This window comes from Procambarus clarkii, chromosome 1 (genome assembly GCF_040958095.1).
Source record: "Procambarus clarkii isolate CNS0578487 chromosome 1, FALCON_Pclarkii_2.0, whole genome shotgun sequence".
NCBI lineage: Eukaryota > Metazoa > Arthropoda > Malacostraca > Decapoda > Cambaridae > Procambarus > Procambarus clarkii.
Genome location: NC_091150.1, coordinates 63,624,139 through 63,647,035, shown reverse-complemented (window position 1 = coordinate 63,647,035; position 22,897 = coordinate 63,624,139). Strand labels below are relative to the sequence as shown.

The 22,897-nt window shown below is 48.1% G+C and overlaps 1 protein-coding gene across 1 annotated transcript; it reads right to left on the bottom strand.

Annotated features, from left to right (window-relative positions):
* Nucleotides 1-2,691: 2,691 nt before the first annotated feature.
* LOC138363861 (calphotin-like) lies at nt 2,692-9,853 on the bottom strand. Its single transcript, XM_069323266.1, has 2 exons — nt 9,584-9,853; nt 2,692-3,312 (listed from the first exon to the last, which is right to left on the bottom strand). The coding sequence occupies exons 1-2, from the start codon at nt 9,851-9,853 to the stop codon at nt 2,692-2,694; spliced, it is 891 nt and encodes a 296-aa protein (XP_069179367.1).
* Nucleotides 9,854-22,897: the final 13,044 nt, after the last annotated feature.

Below are 22,897 nucleotides of genomic sequence, written 5' to 3'. Positions count from 1 at the left end.
CGGTTATTTGAGCAACAAGTGCTCCAGTCAGGTGCTGTGCAAGAAGCAGTGAAGCCGTGCAGTGACGTATGTGACGTCTGTGGCGATTCACCAGTTCGTGACAGCGTAGTGGCTGACAGAGCCACTGGGTAGCTGAGGAAGAGAGGACTATTTGGGGAAACCGGACGACTGTAGCTGAGACGTAGGCGACAGCCGTTGCTGGGAGAAGACGACGACCAGGAGACCGACTCCAACCTTCAAGAAGTCAAGAAGGAGGACGGACCTGCAGTGAGGAGGCACGGAGACGATGCGCTAAACGGTGGGACGACGAGAGGCTCTGGTAGGACACGACGACGTGTAGTGTGGGGGCGTTCCCGACACGAGGACCAGGAGCTACATCTCGACTCTCATCGGAGGATAGGGTGAAGTAGGTGTTTCTAGTTCCCTCCCCATTCCCCTTTAGTTAGCTATGTTATTTGGCTATATTATCTAGCCTGAGGATTTTATATGTCGTGAGCAAGTCTCACCCATGTCACGGTAAAGCACCAGTGTGCTAGACAGTACTATCAAGAGTACTTGTAATATTCATGTTGATTATTGGTGTGTACAGGCACCAGGAACCAGTGATAAATTTACTGTGTTGTGTATATCTTTCTATAGATTTTGATATGAACATATAGTGGTAAATTATATATAGTATTATGCCAGTATTTGGAGGTTAGGCTATGTGCCCAGAAACTATTTATTTTCCATGTATTGATGATTGATTTATATACCATATATATGTCTATGTTCATTCAGTGAATAATCATTTGTGAGTACAGTGAATTATTGCGTTATCGCCCACGAGAGAAAGTACTGAAAACTCCAGTGTTAATAGTTCGTAATGTATTGCTGAGTGAAGAACAATGTAAAGCCATTACAGTGAGACATTATAGCATTGATTGTAGAAAAGACTGTTTGAGCCGGAGTACAGTGTAACCAAGTGATGCGTGCTATTGTAGCCAATATCGAGTGTGCGAGTTTCTAGTAATATTGGAGAATTTTACGAAACAGCGCACGTGAATCCAGAAAACAAGCAAAGAACTTCCGCGCGTATGCCACGCGATCAGCTGTTCTTGACACTTGATGAGGAAGGGAGATGTTGCCGCCTCATGATCGCATACTAACCGTGGGAATTATCGGCCGCGTCAGGATCAGTTGATTTATTAATTATTGTTTGGCCTTTATGACATCTTTCATACATTTTAAGTAAAATACAAAACTATCTTTGTGTTTATATCATCCCCTCCATTGATCTTGTGGCTATATTATACTGGTAAACATTAGAGTGATAACAATAAGTACCTGCCTGATTCCTGATCTTTTGAGTGTGACCTTGCCAAGGCTACCACTGAATACACCAGTCCACTGATGGTGTTACTGGCCACCTTAAAACACCAGTTGGCGACCTTGTGGGTAACCGTAGAGCCCTATTGTTGGGGAGGGCACACGATAGTCGATGTGAACGAGTCGTGTTCTCACTCTTTCTTAATAAGAGGCCGTTAAGATTGACTGGGAGACTCTCCTGGCGTGCAGTGGCGCCGTGAGGATCGAGGGAAGACCCGCAGGGCTACGGTGAGTTACCTTGAGCATAACTATTGCTCACCCCAGAGTAAGGGTAGAGAATAATAGAGAGGAGAAACCCCAACAATACACAAAAGTTTACAAAATAGAGAGCTAAACAGAAAACAAACACAAACAAGCATGCAATGCAAGCAAAACAAGAACATAGCAGCAAGTTAAAACATTTTAGCAGCATGAAACAAAACAGAAGCGCTGGCCTGAAGGACCGACAACAAAGCACAACAGTATGAACAAAATGAAATATAATAAAAAATACAATAAAATAGCACACCACACAACCAGCCAATAACAAACAAAAAATATAAAAAAAAAGATATAAATAAAGACAAACACAACACATAAGCATAAAATAAAACACATAGGGCACGGTAATAACACAAAATAAATACATGAAGACTAAAACACACACCAAACCACCCGCCTCGCTACAAACAAAGGGAGAGTCACGGGCACAAACTTCCGAAAGGCAAACAAACAGCCAGAAGGGCACACAGCACAAAAGTAAGTACAAAAGTAGAAAATCATCAGACATACTTGCCCGGAAACACGTCCCGAGGGAATCGTACATGGAACGCCTCCCATCGCAACCACTGCCAAGGGCCCTGACCATCCACCGGGGACGCCATATCATCCGGGACATTGGCCATAAACACCCTCAAACAGGGCACCCAAATGATATCACTCCTGACCCGAGTGACCGGCACACGCTCCCACACCAATGGAACTGCCCCACCCTGAAAGTCCAGCACCTCCTCGCAGATCGGTAACAGAGCAATCCGCGACCAGTGACCCAACGGCATCACAGACTCCGGTAACACAGTCCCCAAGTCCCCAACGGACATCCTCAGAGGAGGGAGCCGGACAGAAGGCACCATCATAGGGGCACCAGCGTCCACGGGCACACCACCAGACGACCGCCGGGATACCGAACTGCGCACATCCTTCCGCAAGGTCACCACCAGGCCACGCCCAACCCCTCCATCCCCACCATCCCTGGCAGCGGAGGCCACCACGCCCCACCGCGGAGAGGCCCCCGGTGGAGAAGAAACATCAGGCACACCCGAGACACAGGCACCAACGTCAGTACTAACTGACACCACTAACCGCCACCACTAACTGTGGAGCCAGCGACGCATCCGGAACCACTCCATCCACACCTGAAGACCCACAGTCACTAAATTCCCCAACATCAGCCCAGGCAGACGACGAATGCCGGGAACGTTTGGGCACCGGCCTGAGATCGTCAGAGCCGGAAGCTGACTCAGAAACACGGGCCCCACTAGCCGGACGAACTGACGCCCGCCGCAGAACAGCAGCAGCCTCGACCACAGGGGGAACCGGACCACACACATCAGGGGCCCCCACAGCCACCCCAGCACCCAGCACAGCCGGGAACCGAGGCGAGGATGCAGGGCCAGGCGCAGCAGCAGAAGTCGGGTATGCACACGGCGATGCCTCACAGGGAGCAACAGGAAGGTCCACGGGAGCAACAGCGACAGGAGCAGGAGTAGCATCCGACGGCACCGCAACATCCGGAGGAGGGTCGATGACAACCGGGGGAACGTCGGGCGACGCAGGGGGAGCCTCAGCAACGAACGGGACGCTCATCTCCTCACCCCCAGAGTCCTCGTCCAGAGGGAGCGGCGGGAAATCTTCTTCCCGGAACAAGTTGACTTGAGCAACCGGGGCCGCATCGCACCCAGTAGCCTGATGCCCCAACAGGCCACACCGGAAGCAAGTACGGGGTTGCCGGGCATAAAACACACGCACGTAGTACCCCAACAGCCGGACAGAGCACGGTATGTCCGACCTCAGTCGCATCCTGAGGGTCCGAATGTTGGTCTTCACACCCGAATACGTGCCAGACGACAGTGAGTTCATCCACACACTGATGACGGAGCCGTACCTCTAGAAGAATCGCCGGAGGAGAGTCTCAGGAAACTCCATGGGGGCGCCATGAACACTGACATACGTCACAGCACCACTACGGTCTGAAATGGTCACAGACCCGGTGCCGTCCTGTAGCTGCAAAGTACGGCCCTCGTACCTCCGTAAGAAAGCACGGTACACCGCCACACCCACAAACTTGACAATAACACGGTGAGCAGGTACCAGCTCAATGCCATATACGTCTCCAACCGGGACACGAAGCATGTCACTCAATACCACGTCCACCAGCGGGTAACCAGCACGGCCAGTAAACTCCAATCCGATGGAGTTTACCCTCACGACAGGGGGAAGATGGCCGCCCATCGTAAAAACGCCACGTCCACACCACCAGGAACAGCAGGGAGGGTAGAGACACCCACACCCCCTGCCGGCGAAAACGGCAACCACCCCAAACTACCGGAGCGATCAGGCGACACGTCCTCACTCAGGTTGTGCAGGTGGTGTAGGAGGTCGTTCTATGTTTAATGTTGTGACAGTAGCATAGTGGTCACTGGTGATCACCGGGTCAATCACACACTTCACCTGATGCTTGAGTGCTGTTGAGATTAATGTAAGATCAAGGAAACCCCTCGTTGAATGTGAGTGGGTTCCCCAGTGTTGAGAAGTGTAATTTCAGGTACTTCTCACAGACCTGCAGCTAAATGGCGCCCATCTGCATTGGCTGGCACAGTCGCACCTAACTCTTGATGATGAGCATTAAAATCCCCAGCAATAATAATATTTTCATGCGTGGCCAAGGCAACCACTGCCTCTGCTTCTAGTTTATGTCTAGGGGGCTTGTAGACGTTGTATATGAGGAGCTCAATATGAGCCTTATTTACTGTTACTGCTAATACCTCTTCTCCGTCTCAACGGAGAAGAGGTATTAGCAGTAACAGTAAAGGCAACAACGGAGGTCTTCGCAGCAAAAGCAGTACGTATATAGACCTCCAAGTTCACCAGGACATCTGTCGTGCTGCGGCACTTGCGGAAACCAAATTGAGAAGGGGAGAGGAGGTGATGGTGTTCCAGGAACCACATCAGACGAACGTTAACCATACGTTCAAAGAGTTTGCAGACACAACTTGTGAGAGCAATAGGGCGAAAGTCCTTAGGGGAAGTACCCAGAGACCCTGGTTTGCGAACAGGGAGGACAACGGCATCGAGCCAGTCCTCAGGGACTGACGACGACTCCCAGATCCGATTATACAGACTCAGTAAATACTGAGACGTGCTCGGAGGGAGATGGCGAAGCATCTCATAATGAATACCATCGGAGCCCGCCGCCGTAGAACCGCAGAGGGCCAGGGCAGAACGAAGTTCAGAGAGAGAGAAGGGATCATTATAGGGAAGCTGAAGATGAGTGCAGAAATCTAAAGGACGAGACTCAAGGACAGGTTTACGAAGAAGGAAAGATTGGGGAAGATGAAGACCAGAGCTAACAGAAGAAAAGTGGGAACCCAGTTCGGAAGCGACCTGCAACGGGTCCGCCACAAGAGTATCATGGAGGTGAAGGACCGGTGAAACATCGGGAACGAACTTACCCGCTATCTTGCGGATACGCTTCCAGATCTGGGCCAGAGGGGTTTCGGACGTAATTGTCGAGACATAAGATGCCCAACATTCACGTTTAGCCGTACGGATGGCCCTACGGGCCACCGCACTCGCTTTCCGAAAGAAAAGAAAAGAATCGGTCGTCTGCCTACGGCGGTGCTTCTTCCAGGCTGCACGCTTACAGCGGACAGCCCGAGCACAGTCCGCATTCCACCAGGGAACGCACCTCCGTGGACCCCGAGAGGAAGAGCGAGGAATAGAGCGGAGGGCAGCGTCGAAGACAGTGTCATGAAAAAGGAGGAGAGCGCGAGAGAGGGGCAGAAGGGAGAGGTCAGAGAGAGTAGCACTGAGGGAAAACAGGGTCCAGTCCGCCTTAGCAAACTGCCACCTAGGGAAAGAGAGGGAAGGGCGAAAAGAGAAAAAGGAAACAAGGATGGGGAAATGATCACTTCCATGGAGGTCATCAAGAACCTGCCATGTGAAATCTAAGTAAAGAGAAGAAGAGCAGAGAGAAAGATCAAGACAAGAAAGGGTGCGAGTTCGAGAGTCCAAATGAGTGGGCTCACCAGAATTCAGAAGAGACAGGGAAGAAGAGAGGAGAAACGGCTCAAGGAGGCGACCCCGGGTATTCGTCAGAACGTCACCCCAAAGAGAATGACGACAATTGAAGTCACCCAGCAGGAGCACAGGCTCCGGCAAGGAGTCTAGGAGGTGTTTCAAATCAGGAAGAGAGAGCGGGACACTCGGGGGGAGATAAATGGAACAAACTGTGTACCATTTCCCCACAAAGATACGAGCAGCAGAACAATGGAGAGGCGAAGGAAAAAGTAAAGGAACAAAGGGAACATCAGCCCGAATCAAGAGAGCAGAAGAATTAGAAGCCCCAGCAATGGCTGGGGGGGGGGAGAGAAAGGAATAGCCACGAAAACGACCAGGACGAGCACCAAGCATCGGCTCCTGGAGACAGACACAAAGGGGCGAAAACCGCGAAACCAGAAGTTGGAGTTCGAGGAAATTGGCGTAATAACCTCGAACGTTCCATTGAAGAATGGACAACGACGAGAAGAGAAAGGACAAAAACAGAGAACAAGGAAGAAACAAAGGCGAAAGACCAACAGAGCACGTTAAAGAATATCAGGGTCGGGATCAGGGTCAGCAAAGTCAGGGTTAGGGGGCATGGGTAAACTGAGCAAAGACGGAGGGAAGGAAACGGGAGAACAGATCAGAGGTGGGCGGGCAGGGTCCGGAGGAGGAGGAGGAGGAGGAGGAGGAGGAGACAACGGAGAGGAGCAGTCAAGGACAGCAGCAGGAAGAGGGGGAGTAGAAAGAGAGGAGCGCACCCCAGCAAGAGCAGCAACCGAAAGGGAAGCAGGGGCCAAAGAAACCTCCATAGCAGGAACAGGGGGCGCAAGCACCGAAACGGGAGCGGAAGGAGCAACAGAGCCAGAAGGAGGAGCTGAGGAAGAAAGCGAAGCCTTCTTACCCGCCGGGGAAGAGGAAGGAGAGGAGCCAGGCTTACGCTTCTGACTTAAAGAGACCGGTGTCCCAGCAACTACGTACCGGGCAACGGATTCCAGTGTCTCAACAGGAGAAGCCGAACGAGAGCACACACGACGGCCGTTAGGAGAGCGATGGACATCCGCCCGCACCGACAGGCGGCGGGGAGAGCCGATAGATGGAGGAAGAGGATGGGAAGGAGGATCGGAGGGGGACGAGGAAGGAGACACAGAAGACACGACAGACCGGGTAGAAGGAAGGGGAACCCCAGACAGAGGACCAGGAGGAGGATCCTTCGGGAGAGAACCCAAAGGGACAGAGGAGGGGGCAGTGGGCGCACCAGGGTCCAAGGCCTGGAAACGGTTGTGAGTCTGAGGAAGGCGGGAAGGATGAGGAGAGGAAGAGCGCAACACGCGAGCATAAGAGACATTAGCATAAGGCGGGAGCCGGCGAACCTGGCGCCTCGCCTCAGGAAAAGATAAACGCTCCCGGTGCTTCAAGTTGAGGACGGCTGCCTCAAGCTTGTAATGGACACACGCACGGGAGAAGGTAGGATGGGCCTCACCGCAGTTGAGGCAACGAGCCTGGGGAGAAGCGCACTCCGACTTAGAGTGACCTTCGCCACCACACAAAGGACAGAGAGAGACAGTCCCGGAGCAGCGGAGGGCACCATGCCCAAACCTCCAGCACTTGTTGCAGAGCCGAGGAGAAGGAATGTACTCCTGGACAGAGCACCTGGCACCAGCAAGAATGACAGAGGGTGGAAGGGTCCTACCATCAAAGGTAATCTTCACAACCCGGAGGGGTTGACGGCGACTACCACGAGGGGGACGAGTAAACGTGTCCACCTGGAGAATAGAATGGCCCTGGGCAGCGAGGATATGTCGAATATCGTCGTGGCAGTCGCGTAGGTCCCGAACACCGGTCGCAACATGGGGCGGGAGCAAAATAGTGCCAACACTGGCATTCAACTGGACGTTCTTCGAGACCCGAACGGGGGTCTCGCCAAGGCAGGATAAGGCAGCCAAGCGGGAAGCAGCATCCTGAGAAGGAGCAGCAACGACACGCGTACCGAGACGAGTGGGGTTAAAAGTAATGGAGGCATCCACGGAATCAATGAGATGTCGATGAAGGGAGAAATCGTCAGGAGGCGCAGAATCAAGAGGGAGGAGATCAAAATATTTGGCCCACGAAGCGGGACCAAACAAGGCTTGATAGGTAGCAGAACTGGAAGGAATCGAGCGAGGGCGGCCGTGACGAGAACGGCGGTGAGAACCCCCAGAGAGAGAGGGGTTAAAAGGCGCAGTAGTAACAACTAGAGAAGGAGCCGCGCCAGGGGACGAGGTAGTCACCACTGGGGGCTTGGGGCTCGACCCAACCACAGAGGAGGGAGGGGAGCCAGGGGAAGGAGTCAGAGAGGCCAAAGGAGGAGCAAGGTCGGGGCCCAATGCAGCGGAGGCTACAGAGCCCGGTCTTCCAATACGGACCGACTCGGGGGCTTGGTCGCCCACCCCACGAGCCTGAAAAGGGAAGCCAGAAGCAGCCGAAACAGGGGTTATCATCTTGACGAAATTACGAATTCACTCACGAATGTGCCCCCACACCCACCATGGAGCCACAATTAGAGGCAGGACACCCAACAAGAAGCTATCGCCGATCTTGTCGGGGCCTCCTAGGGGTGCGTCGTGAGTATACGCCCCACAAACGCCACCTTAAGAAACCGACAGTCCGTCGAGATCGGGTTCAGTGACGAAGTGGGGATTGACAATAAAAGGTTCCCCTCGCTCTCGACGTCGGGTACTGCAGTTCTACGGGTGCAAGAGTATGCCTCCTCAAGCACCCGGGCGTCAAAGTAGAAGAAGTCCAAGGGAAGAACCAGAACGAGCAAAAGGTCGGCAGGAAACGGCAAGCAGATAGGAGAAGAGGGGGGAGAAAAACGAAACAGAAGGAAAAGGAAAAGATGCCCAGCAGAATTGGAGAGGACGGCAGCAGGAGCACAAGGCTAGAAAAGGACAGAGGACTGTCCCAAGGAGCATCACACTCCGGCAGCCGCCCACTAAGCCCCCAGACGGCGACAACGAGCTGAGCGGGGAGGGGGCGCGCTGTACGCAAGATGTTAACTAATATTTCTCCGGGAACTTGTATATCGGAAAGCGCAAGCAGTACGCTTCCCAAATCACCCACGTGTCATCAGGCACCCAGCCACCAGGTGGTGGTCATGGCTGAGACATCATATCCAGCACCCTATAAACAAACTCCTTCACCCGCGACACCCAGACAGTGAACGAGCACCATAGGATTAGAAGCCCTTGGGCATCCCGATAAAGGCCCAACACTGGACCCCCACAGGGCACGACCCCAGCAGTCGGGACTAGGCTTCCCCCAGACCGGGGCAACGTAGGAGGCGGAACCGCAGGGGATACAGGCACGGCATCGACCCCACCACAGGGCACAGTAGCCGAGGCCCCCCGGCGCACATCTTTCCGCAACACCACGACGAGGTCCCGATCATCAGGGGCAACCCGCCACTGCGGAGATCCAACAGCAGGCGACGCAGGAGGGGGGGACACAGGTAGCAACTTCAGAGCCCCGCACAGCACCATCATCCTCGGCGGGGGTTGCCAGATCACCATACTCCCCTACCATCTCCCAAGGCACACCACGAAGGGGAGAGACACTCCGAGCCCACCGCGAACGCTTCTAGACAGGCCGCACCACACCACTCCGAATAAGCCCCTCTGCAGGCACAGCCACCATCTTCACATCCACACATGCCACACCCGCACCGTCCGAAGAGTCCACAGAGGCCACATCACCCACACTGTCCACATCATTCAGGGAAACAGCCTCAGAACACCGACGCGCACGCTTCTGCAAAGGGATGGAAAGAGTAGAACTACAGTCGCCAACACACACAGACACGGCAGGCACCTCCTCCTGTGGAAGCCTCCCCCCCCCCCTTCAAAACAACAGGACCCGCGTCCCCGGGAGCCAGTACCACATCCACAGACGGGGGCGGGACATAAACATCCACTGGGACATCCACCACACGCAGTGCAGGCGACGGCCCGACATTCATACACTCCAGCGCAACAACTACCTCCGGGACCACAGCAGGTAACAGACTGGACGTATAAGGTATAGTAACCGCCTCAACAGGCAGAGCAGCAGACAAGCAATCAGGCGCCTCAGGCACAGCACCCACTCCATCCTCAGAAGCATCCGAAGTCAACTGGGGTGGAAAGTCCTTCTCACGAAAAACATACATCCTGCCAGTTGCTCCCACGTCGCACGCTGCAGCGAGATGACCATATTACCACACTTGTAACAGGTGCGCGGTTGCCCACGATACTGGCAGCGGAGCGTGTAACCCAACACAGACACATAGGACGGAACACTACTCTTCAGAGACATGGTCAGGGTGCGGGAACCGTCAAGCATTCCAGTACAGTGCCCTGCAAGTACCTTGTCCCAACGAATGCTTAGCACAATACCAAACCGTCCAAACACAGCAGTTAGGAGATCGTCATTAAACTGGAAGGGGGCACCATGCACCGACACTTACGTCAAGGCGACGCTGAGGTTCACTACCTTAACAGAACCGGCGGCATCAGGGAGAGGGTAAACATGCCCCTCACACCACCCCCAAAACGTCTGAAATGCAGCCTGATGGCGAAACTTGACCACGGCGCGGTTCCCCTGCAGCAGCTGGATGCCCACCAATTCCGACAACTGTACATGGAGAACATCCACCAGGGCAACACCAACCAACAAGTGGTCCAATAGCACCGTAAAAGCCAGACCAGCCGACGAGGTACTCTTCAATGGAGGCCGGTAAGACCCCAAGTCTCCTCAACAGGCGTACCACGCCCACCCGGGGGACAACACCCCCACAGCCGTCACAGACACCCTCCTCACACAGCCACTAGGGTGGAACTGGCGAGCGCTACGAACGACACGTCTGTACCTAACAGCCGCCAACGAGCCACCCCTCCAGAAACTTATGATTCTGGAAAACAAAACCATGTGCGACCTGCTAGCAATGGCACTGGCAGAGAGATCCTTATGGTACCTGACTGGGCTTGCCTACAGTGTCTTTTTCTGGGTGTTGCTGTGCCAAGTTTCAGCATCGTAGCATAAATAGGAAGGGAGAAAAAAATATTGAAGTAGGTGTGAAAATTATGCCAAAATGGTCAAAAACGATTATGAAACAAAAGTGTCAACTGAAATCATAAATATGACTCTTTGCTATCACAATAGCATATATTAAACAAATATTATAATTAGTTTAATTGGAAAAATAATTTAAGTTAAATTTTTTTTTTTTTTTCGGACGATTTGCATAAAACTTACACACCTGATTGCACGTAAGCCTATCTGTAAGGATGCCAATTTTGGAGAAAATTGGTTGATGTCAACCTCAGCCAAAGATTTTAGAACCTTAGACTTTATTATTTGTTGTTGTTTTTCAGTTGACATAAACGTTTACAAAACTGTTTCGTTTTTTATTCAATTTACATGAAACTTACACAGTATATGTGGAAGGCATGTCTCTACATTTTCTAGAGAGCTTTTTTCTCTAACTTCATTTATTGATTTTATAATAGCAATAAATATGCCATATTTGCATAATTTTTGGGCGGAACTTTGAAAATTTGTATTAGGAAAAATAAAGATGTTTTGGAAATTATCTAACTAACAATCCTTTATTATATGCTAATGTGTCAGAAACGCGTCACAGAATAATTATATCTGAAACGTGTGTTCTGAAGTGTAGACTTGAAAATGTGTAAAAAACGTTAAAAAAAAAATCTCTCTTTCTATTTACGCTGCAGTACTGAAACTTGGGACAATTTCAGCACTTTTCATATACAACTAGTCAAAAAATATTGGTTGACATTGAACAACTTTTCCGAAACCATCCAATCGCCCCCTTAAGATCTTGAAAGCTAGATCTGTCTCAGGATATCCTCTGCAGTTTTTCTGTTGTGTTTGTGGTTATACCACAAGAAATAAAGAGTTTGTTCAGTGCAAGGAGGATAATTGTCCTAACATTTGCCTTACGCAATGCAAGACAAATGTGAAAAAGTTTGTGTTTAGGGAGCCGGTCGGCCGAGCGGACAGCACGCTGGACTTGTGATCCTGTGGTCCCGGGTTCGATCCCGGGCGCTGGCGAGAAGCAATGGGCAGAGTTTCTTTCACCCTATGAACCTATTACCTAGCAGTAAAATAGGTACCTGGGTGTTAGTCAGCTGTCACGGGCTGCTTCCTGGGGTTGGAGGCCTGGTCGAGGACCGGGCCGCGGGGACACTAAAAAGCCCCAAAATCATCTCAAGATAACCTCAAGATTGGGAATTTTTTTTTTCAAATTTGAAAACATTTAATTTCTTTATCCTTATTCCTGTCGTGATATTCTAATATTACATCCGTCAACACAAACTGAAAGTCTAGATGGGTCTCCTGAGGAAAGACTTGCTTAGCTAATATGCTAAGTGTAGTAAGCAGCTCATTCCTCATTCTAGAGACCATAGAAGTACAATTGACTAGGCGCGAGCAAACGCCAAGACCCCAAAACATTCAAATCCCCTTCACTTAAGCTGTCGACCTTTGCAAATCGGCGGAGCAAATATAACAAGTAGGTCATGAGATCTCACAACATTTAATTTGTTGTGTGGTGCTATGAATTCAGTTCTAATTCTCAAAAGCAGTCTCAAATGAATAGCAAAAGTACTTTCAAGTACGTGGCAGAGCAATGGTACATTAGTAAAATGTGTGGGTTATACGAAAAGACAGTGTTCAACATAACACAGTTTATTCAACAAAGTACTAACTACTACTACAACGAAATATATAAATAACGTTACACAAAATCCTTCCTGTGACATTTCACTGACAGCTAGACACCAGCCACGAGAGCTGCATAAAGGAACTAACTTGAACATACTGAGTGATCACAGAGGAATCAATCAAGCAAAACATACTAATCTATAATCACTATTCAACAACAACAACAAGGTAGGTTATGAGAAACGGCTCCAGTAACCTCCTCTCAGTTACTCTACACTTCTTGCAGCCCTCCGCTGCTATGGCGGTTGCAATGGAATCAAACTACAAGCCTATCAATGACATGACAATGACTAAAGGGGTTACTGGCAACTCCAGCAACCCTCCTCACTTAAATTCTTAGGTTAACACTCCGTCCCTCGGACGATCAACAATCAGTGAGTAACTGATTACATTAATATTATAGTATCACTTACGTTAACTGAATCTTGTCTCCCACAGACAACTCAAACTGTACAACTGTCACCAGTAACTCGGAATTACTCAAACACTCTACCCATCGAGCATTCACTGAGTAATCCCCATTAATCCCTGTTCTCCATAGTGCTGATTAATCCCAGTATGAGTTACGTTATTGGTTACTATCGCCCCTTCGATAGTTTACTACAATTTTATGTCCAAAGTGCTAAGAGATCGGCCATCACCCTCGACTACCCTCTAGCAATTAAATACTATGCCGAAGATCAATAATTTATTAATACACAAATTCGTCACCTTTCACACTGGCTCAGCAATATGACATCAGTGACATGAGGTCCCTCTGGGGCCTTCCATACCCCTGACGAATTCAGGTGACTAGTGTAATCCCACGGGCCGATAACTAATCACCACGTCTACGTTACTTTACAATGACGTTATTCTCCCAAAAGCCAATCAAATTACCTGTCCACTGACAGATATTAATAACCGACGTTACATTAATGAAACAATGGAGCCTTCGTGTGAGTTGATCAACGCTGATCGGAGTTAATTAACTTGATTTTCATGAACCAGTATTACCTGTCCAACTGACAGATAATTTGCAACAGACAGTACGTAAAAAATGCAAGACTTCGGCCCTCTCGGAATTCCTACAATACTGGTCTGACTTTCCCTGAAGTGCCTGTTTGGCTAGGGTTTTATATACATACTATATAGATGTCACGTTTGTGACGGTTAAAAAATATGCTTTTATGCTCAATATGCTCATGTGTTTTTCATATGCTGGAAATCTTCGAAACCTTTTTACCGATTGCTGTGAAATTTTGACACAACGTTGCATTCGAATAGGCGCATCTTTTTATATATCTACTATATACATGCCTCACCTGTGACAGGAAAAAACATGTTTTTTTGAAAAACAGCACCATCTGTTGGACGAAAGAGCAACACACGCTGTAATCTCTGAAAGTTCTTCACCGATTGCTTTGAAATTTTGACACAACATTGCATTCGAATAGGCGCATCTTTTTATGTACCTACTATATAGATGCCACCCCTGTGACAGGTAAAAACATGCGTTTTTGAAAAACAGTGCCATCTGTTGCACATAATAGCAACATTCTCGCTTTACTAAATATGTCACGACTTTCATTTCAATGTTTCCAATTGCATTGATAAATTTTATTTTCATAGATTTTTATTTATTTAATTTTTTATTTAATTATTTTGTGTGACATTGTGTTGGAATTGAGCTGTGTTGTTTACCATACCGTTCATTTCGTAAGTATAAGTATAGAATCCACACCAGTGACAGGTAAAACTATGCTTTTCTTGAAAAACAGCGCCATCTGTTGCATGTAAGAGCAACTCACTTGCTATCCTATATATGTTACAATTCCATTTCAATGTTTCTGATTGCATTGATAAATTGAATTTTCATAGATATTGATTTATTTTAATTTTGATTTAATTATTTTGTGTGAAATGCGTTGGAATTGAGCTGTGTTGTTTACCATACCATTCATTTCCTAAGTATAGTTTATTTTTTTAATTTTTTCATATTTTCATTTCATTTTTTAACTGTTTTTCTTATATTTCAGTGATGGGAACATTAGATCACTTGATGTTCCCAATTTTCTGATGGGAACATCAGACCATTTGGGAAGGCATCGGACGAGGAGACAAGGGAGGGGGTAATGGTGGGGAAGGACGAGGGGACGGGGAAGTTTGGGATGGTGGGGACGAGGGGACAGGGGAATGGAGAATGGTGGGGATGACAAAGGGGCAGGTAGGTGGGGGATGATGGGGAGGTCGAATGGGAAATGATAGGGAGGAAGAGGGGATGGGGGAGTAGGAGATGGTCGGGAGGACGAGTGGACGGTAGAGTGGGGAATGTTTCGGAGCATGAAGGGTCGTGGAGGGGGGAATGGTGAGAAGGACAAAGGAACAGTGGAGGGGGGAAATGGTGGGGAGGACGAGGGGATGGGGGACTGAGGAATGGTCGGGAGGACGAAAGGATGAGGGAGGGGGGAATAGTCAGGAAGATTGAAAGACAGGGGAATGTTACTGTTGCTCAGCAACACACATGCTTTATCTTGAGTGGTTATCTTTAGATGATTTCGGGGCTTTAGTGTCCTCGCGGTCCGGTCCTCGACCAGTCCTCCATCCCCAGGAAGCAGCCCGTGACAGCTGACTAACACCCAGGTACCTATTTTACTGTTAGGTAACAGGGGCATAGGGTGAAAGAAACTCTGCCCATTGTTTCTCGCCGGCGCCTGGGATCGAACCCGGGATCACAGGATCACAAGTACAGTTTGCTGTCCACTCGGCCGACCGGCTCCCTGCTGGTCATGCTTTTCCGTGCCGGTCACGGAAAAAAATATGTTTTTTTTTTGAAACACTGTGTTTTTCATGTGTTTTTTCATGTGAGGGAACTTCGAAACTTCTTTACCGATTGCTTTGAAATTTTGACACACCGTTACATTCGAATAGGCGCGTCTTTTTATATACCTGCTATATATATATGCCTCACCTGCGACAAGAAAAAACATGTTTTTTATTTTTAAACAACGCCATCTGTTGGACGTAAGAGCAACACTCACTGTAATCTCCAAAAGCTCCTCACCGATTGCTTTGAAATTTTGACATGTTCCATTGGAATACGTGCGTGTTTTTATATATCTAATGTATAGATGTCACCCCCCTGTGACAGGTAGAAACATGTGTCTTTGAAAAACAGCGCCATCTGTTGCACATAAGACCAACACATGCTATATTAATAAGTTACGATTCCATTTCAATGTTTCCGATTTCATTGATAAATTGAATTTTCATAAATATCGATTTATTTTCATTTTGATTTAATTATTTGGTGTGACATTGCTTTGGAATTGGGCTGTGTTTTCTTACCATACCGTTCATTTCATGAGTATAGTTTTTTTTCATTATTTTTCATTTCGTTTTTTGAACTGTTTTTCTTATATTTCAGTGATAGGAACATCTGGGGCAAGATTCACGAAGGAGTTACACAAGTACACACGAACGTGTATATTGTTCCTCAATCTTTGATGGCTTTGGCAACATTTATTAAACAGTTTACAAGCATGAAAACTTGCCAATCAACTGTTGTTAATGTTATAAACAGTCTCTTGGGACTTCGGAACTCAATAACTGTTTAATAATTGTAAACAAAACCGCCAAAGATTGAGACAAGATGTACAGGTTCGTAAGTGTTTGCGTTACTTCTTCATGAATCTAGCCCCAGATCATTTGATACTCACAATTTTCTGATGGGAACATCAGATCATTTGATCATCAGACGAGGGAGTGGGGATTGGTGGGACGGACGAGGAGACAGGGGAGGGGGGTAATAGTGGTGGAGGATGACGGGGCAGAGGAGTTGGGGATGGTGCGGACGAGGGGAATGGAGAAGGGTGGGGAGGACAAGGGGACAGGGGTGTGGGGAATAGTGGGGAGGACGAGGGGGCGGGGGGGGGGGAGTAATGGTGTGGGAGGATGAGGATAGGAGAGCTGGGGATGGTGGGGACGAGTGGAATGAAGAATGGTGGGGAGGACAAAGGGATGAGGGAGTGGAAGATAGTGGGGAGGACGAGGGGACAGTGGAGTGGGGAATGGTTAGGAGGACGAGGGCACGGGAGAGGGGGGAATGGTGGGGAGGACTGGGAGACAGGGGAAGGTTGCTGTGGCTCAGCAATGCACATGTGTTGCTGAGCCTCAGCAAAGCGTGACCGGGTACTGCTAGTATATATATATATATATATATATATATATATATATATATATATATATATATATATATATATATATATATATATATATATATATATATATATATAATCACATCCCTGGGAAAACAACACTTGTAAAAACACACACTGGTATTACTCCCAATAAGCAAATGCCAGGAAATCTCCGGTGTTACCACTGTGAGAGTATGGTCTCTCAAGATATCCCACAGCTGACTTGAATGGCTCATTGCGGTGCACCTTGCACCTAGTCGAGCACAGGGCACTATCTCTGTTAACCCTGGATGGTAAACTGTCATGCAGGGTGTCTCCAGGATGCCCACATTACCAGGAATACTTTTGTAATACGAAGGCCGCCGTACACCCAAGGATAAATTAGATACAGGGAAATTAAGCATACTTGCCACAGAGTCAGGAAGCACACAGTGAAAGGTGCAAGGCGTAGTAGAGAGGGGGATGCCAGCGAGGTGACAATAAGATATGACCTCTGGGGTCAGCCTCAACCGGTGCAATAGAGAATAACAACAGTGATATGTTCATTACGTCCTCTCTGCTACCGATAATGTAACGATCAATATCATTGGTTCCGGCACCTTTCCTTCGACACCATTAGTCACTGTCGACCTTGTGTTTGTGCTACAACAAGGAGCCCTGCAACCGCTGGCTAGGGTATTCACGTGAGGTGATCTGTACATGGTGGTCGTGTCCTTCTGTCTATTCGGCCAATAGACAGAATACCGTCCATTGCTCACCGTCAAGTTAAACTCTGCGTCTTTTCGATATACCATCGCTCGCCCGGAATCGCGATTGTTATTATATTGTTTAGAAGCCTTCTAGAGTGACAAATCACCAGAGTGAAACAGACTGGTATCAGGTGAAAAATGACAAATTGAGATCGTCTGTGAGTGACCTAAAGTGAACTAAAACAGTGCCTCTGCCTAAGTAATCTGTGGGTGACTTTTGATACAGTGTACCTGCATGGTATCATATAATCCGCCGCTGCCACTCAGACCCAAGCGTGTAGCCAGCCGCTGCCACTCAGACCCAAGCGTGTAGCCAGCCGCTGCCACTCAGACCCAAGCGTGTAGCCAGCCGCTGCCACTCGCTCTGCCCTCACTGTAATACGTGACGTCATCACCCGTCACTACCTTACTTACCGCCAGTGCCATCAAGTAAGTCCGTCTGTCTATTAGACATACAGCACGCCCTCCTGTGAGTACCCTCCGTGTCAAGTATGGTTTGTTGGGAAGGCCTGTCGTCAATGGTCTCTCGTCACAATGAGCGAAACCAGCTGTGAGGCCACCAACGAGTTCTTGCATAAATGTGCCCGAGTGAGTGAATGAGAGAGGTAGCCTACCTGGAAGTACAAGATCTTGTTATTGTATTATTGTGTCTGTCTGTGTGTTGATCTGAGGATCAACCACAGTTGTCACCTTCTCATATCTGTGTGTTGATCTGAGGGATCAACCACAGTTCTCACCTTCTCATACCTGACCCAGGTATTGGACGAGACACCCGAAGGTGAATGCGTGTTTATGAGTGTGGTACCACGACATTACACTCATCTGTGAATGTGAGTTTCACATACACCACACATTTAGTTATTGGTTGACATTATTATTGTGCATGATTATTGCCTGTCCCATTGTGATTTATTGAACATCATGAAATCCCACCAGAATTGAGCATAACACACACTAGGACGGCCCTCACGGTTCTATGATTATTAACTCTGTATAATGTTCCTGTGTGTACCCACACACACATGTACGTCTGCCCTCAGATCCAGTCCTCCCTTAACTGATAAAGACGTAGATAAGGGTGAAAATCTGACGTGCCCACGCTTCTCTTCACCTTAGCAGGTGCTAGTACAGACAACGCGGCGAAACACCTGACCTCAAATTCAGGCTTAGAGATAATAATCACCAAATACACACAGGTGGGTATTTACTCATTATACGGCCTGGCCCTTTCACACATCTCCTACCATGCACACACACTGTAGGAAGTGGGTGGCCACCCCCTCAAGGCGGCGGCTAGGCTTAGGTAGTAGCAGGTGGAGTCTCTTGCCACTAGGTGCGTTTGGTATACACCCTCATTCGGACGGCTTCGTACCTGGCTCAGGACGAACAATGTCGTTCTTCAAATACGGCCAAAACACTATGAGTGTCTCTGTCTCTAGAAATTCCCACAAATTTTTATGGGAACACTGCCCTGAACACTGGCAAGATATTCCCAGATCACTCCACTGCTTCAAGACACTAGCAGGAGATCAGAGTGTCTGATTGGTAACTGAGATGGGAAGGTATGAGTCTACTCTACCTGCTCGTATAAACTTTACCCACTTCTCATGATCTTTTCATTACACTCCCTTGCTTTCACACGCAAATACGACGAGTTCCCAGATTCTGCTCGTTCCCACAGACCTCCGTCGATGTTGGTGGAATATGGAGATGTATTAGGAGCTACCACCAATGACGTCTTTACTCAGCTGGCCGACTGAGCAAAGATTACGTCTAACACAGGCGATGGCTGGATGCAGAATGAATGCCCTTCGGCTAGGCGTGCCGGCATCCCGGTCCTCCTCAAACTAACCAATCACAGAAAGGCATACAACAGCCAATCACAGACGATCTTCGTAGCCCTCGGGGCTGGCCTCCAAGATGGCCGCCTGCATTGCAATGGTGACGGAGCGGGAGGCGGTTGGCTGCCCGCCTCATGCCACTCCTTGCTCGCTCTGCTGTCTCAACCCATCTTCTTAAAAATAATGTTGCTTTTCGCCCCTAAGCGCTCTATGGCTAAATTTGGACGTAATTTGAAATGAAATCGACTCACAAAAGTGACGTACCGTCCCGTTTTCTGTTTGAGTTTTCTGGCTTACTCGGAAAGGTTAGGAGAGGAAACTTTCAATTAACGCTTTTTATAACGTATTGGAAATTTATGAGAATTTCCTGCCACCTAACCTCCCAGAGAACCCTTAACTTACTGTTGTTGAAAATAAATTCCCAAATTTATTTTCATTTTTTTTTTCATTTTCAAATTTTGTCCACTTTCGGCCATAATGGTATACAGCCAAAAGCGACGTTATTTTTAAGAGGACAGGTTGCTCCTCTACTTTCTTTACAATTAAAGTTGCTTCTCGATCTATCAGTTGTCACAAATGCACTACAACGGCCATTGTATCATACTTTGAATGCTGATGACCTAGGCACTCCAGCGAGCTTAATCACGAGATGTTTCGGGTACGGGTTGCCAAATCTAGGAGGGCCATTCTCGTGCTCCAATGCACCGCGAGCGTCACCTGCATGTACACCAGTAGAAGATTTAGATGGCGCCAACACATTCCCTCACAACAAACACTAACTTCTGTTGTTCCCAAGTGCAAGATCTCATCATTGCTGATCCTGTGGAGTACGATATAGAGTCTCACTCTGCACTGCAGCAAGACCTGACTAATTCCTACCTACAGCCACATTTAGTGATCAACAGGCTGCTTTCCTTCAGTTTTATAAACTCTCCCAGAAGCTCCTCCAACATAGAAAGGCCCTGATATCCATTCTGGGGCTGATTGACTCCTTCAAGGTATTGTGTGAATATCAGAACACAGTTTCAACAACAGACTGAAGCTGCTGTGCAGAAAGTGCCAAGGTTGACAGTTGCTGATCCAGTCACATTGCTCTTATCTCAGGCTAAAGATTGGTGAGAATTGTGGAGAATCTCTAGACAGAAGTTCTACAGAACAGGATAAAATACAACTACAGAACAGAATAAAATACAAAATAATAATGGTAAGTCCTTAACTGTAGTCTGAAGATTTGACTGCCTCTACATCAGTGGAAGGACTGTAGGGTCGGGTAACTCAGTTCTCTTAAAGTATACTATTAAAGATTATTGGTTGGAGACAACTGAATGTACCTGCAGAGATTCAGCACATATCAGTATTGTACTTAGCTCAAAATGAATAACGATAATAATTAAAACAGTACTAACAATGACCATTAAATAACTGGTTCACAGTTCAGGATCATAAATGGTCTGAACTGTTGTACACAATCTAGCCAAGCTCTTAAACAGTCACTGTAAACAAGTCTAGTTTTTTTTTAATATATTTAACAATATAAATTTATATCATTTAAGCAAAATTTTATTACTGATTAATTAATAATTTATTTAGGCTAATATTATTACTTCATAACTATGATAGTGATTGATATTTAATATTGATTAGTTATTATTGATCTTAGTCAAGATGGTTAAGATTTAATGCTTATTTATTATTATTTATAATTATTGGATTAAGATAATTATTATTGTAGATGCTTACTTTTTATTCGGTACTTTCCCCACGTCTTAACAGTCAATAATTTATGAAAAGATTTAGATCTAAAATCATGCAAATTGGCCAATTAAACATCATATAAACACTTAATTTACATAACATTGCTGTCAATCAAGCGGTGTCTACAGTACCTGTACAACGGCCAAATAAAAAATGTACCAGCCAGAAATATGCCTTGAGAGAGAGGGCGTAGGCATAACCGCCCAAATCAGCGTTCTCAGCCTCCACACCCTAAGGCACAACATAACAATAATCAGGCACTGCATCACCAACCTTAATATGGCCCTGAACAACGTCAACACCGGCCTCCAGAACCTCGGCCACAATATAACCATAATCAGGCACTGCATCACCAACCTTAAGAAGGCCTTGAATAATATCAACACCAGCAGCACACTTAGTTCAAAAAGGTATACCTTCAGAAGGATATGACCAGAGAGGAGGGATTGAGGGCAGCAGCAGCGAGGAAGGAGCGCAGGCATAGAGACAGAAATCAGGAAACCACAGCCCAGATCCCAACGAACTCAGACGGGAGTGAGGAACCCTCCAGAGGCAGTTCAACAGCTTTTGTGGAAGGCAGATCTCACCCACCACTCACCCAAAGAAGCCCTACCTGCCTGCCCCAGTTCCTTCGAGCCCCCCAACTAAGTGGCCACCTGGACCACCCTCCCCTCACTCCCCCTCTCCTCTCCACCATCACCCCAAACCCCTCCCTACTCCCCCAAGCTCTCCCTTCTTACCCACCCCAAACCCCCCTCCTCCTCCCACCACTCTAAGCCCTCCATTCTCTCCCACCCTCCCTATCCTCTACCTTCTCCCCCACCCCCCTGAGCCCTCCATTATCCCCCGACCCCACTATGCCCTATTTTCTCCCTCTCCCCCTTAAGCCATTCCTCCTCTCCTGCCCCCATGAGCCCTCCTTTCTCCCCCCCTTACCCCCAAGCCCTCTACCCTCCCCTACCCCCCCCCCCCAAGCCCTACTCTTTCCCCCACCCCACCAAGCCCTCCCTTCTCTCCCCCCCCTCCCCAGCCCTGCCTTCGCTCCCACCTATTCCAAACCAGATCTTCCCAGCCCCCTAACAACCCAGGTCCCCCCTTACTCCCAGCCTCCTTTCAACCCAGGTCCCACCCATCCCTCCTCCCCATCCCGGACTCTCCATGTTTACCTTCTCCAGTGGAATAAACAGAAAGTGAGGATGGACAGAAAAGTGTCAGCTTCAAGGTGATGTACTCAAACATAGTTGGGATTACAAGCAAGGGAAGTGAACTTAGGGAAAGAGCACAAGAAGTAAACCTGGATGTAAATGAACTCATAGAAACAAAACTCTCAGCAATCATAACGAATGCGGTGTTCCCCCAGGACTACACTGTAATAAGGAGAGAGATGGAGGGTAGGGGAGGAAGCGGAGTGGTCCTACTCATGAGAAGGGAATGGAGTTTTAAGAAGATAGTTATCCCAGGCTGCGAGGGGCTTAGAGACTACATAACAGGCACCATGACAATGGGAAGACCAAGAGTAGTAGTAGCAGTGATATATAACCCTCCACCAAAAGACAGAAGACCCAGGCAAGAGTATGACAGAAACAACTGGCAGTTAACAATATAATTGAGAAGGCCGCCTCTACTGCCTGGAAAATTCGATCCCATCTGATCATCATGGAGGGAATTCAATCATGAAAGGATAGAACTGGGAGAACAATGAAGCTCATAGAGGAGAGGAAACATGGAGGGCTAAACTACTGGAGGTGGCAACCAAATATTTTTTAAGCCAGCATGCCAGGGAACCCACACGAATGAGGGGAAACGATGAACCAGCGAGACTCGACCTAGTCCTCATTCTGAATGACTCCGACATAAGGGAAATTGACTTCGCGGCCCCAGTAGGAATTACTGATCACAATGTACTGATGTTTGATTATCTGGTCGAAGAAAAGTTAATGTA

Bases quoted from the DNA above. Each gene is read 5' to 3' on its own strand.
- LOC138363861 (XM_069323266.1), bottom strand. From the start codon at position 9,853: ATGTATGTTTTTCGTGAGAAGGACTTTCCACCCCAGTTGACTTCGGAT. The intron at 3,313-9,583 runs GTACTGGCTCCC...TTGGGGCATCAG, and splicing joins CGCCCCCGTCTGTGGATGTG to GCTACTGGGTGCGATGCGGC.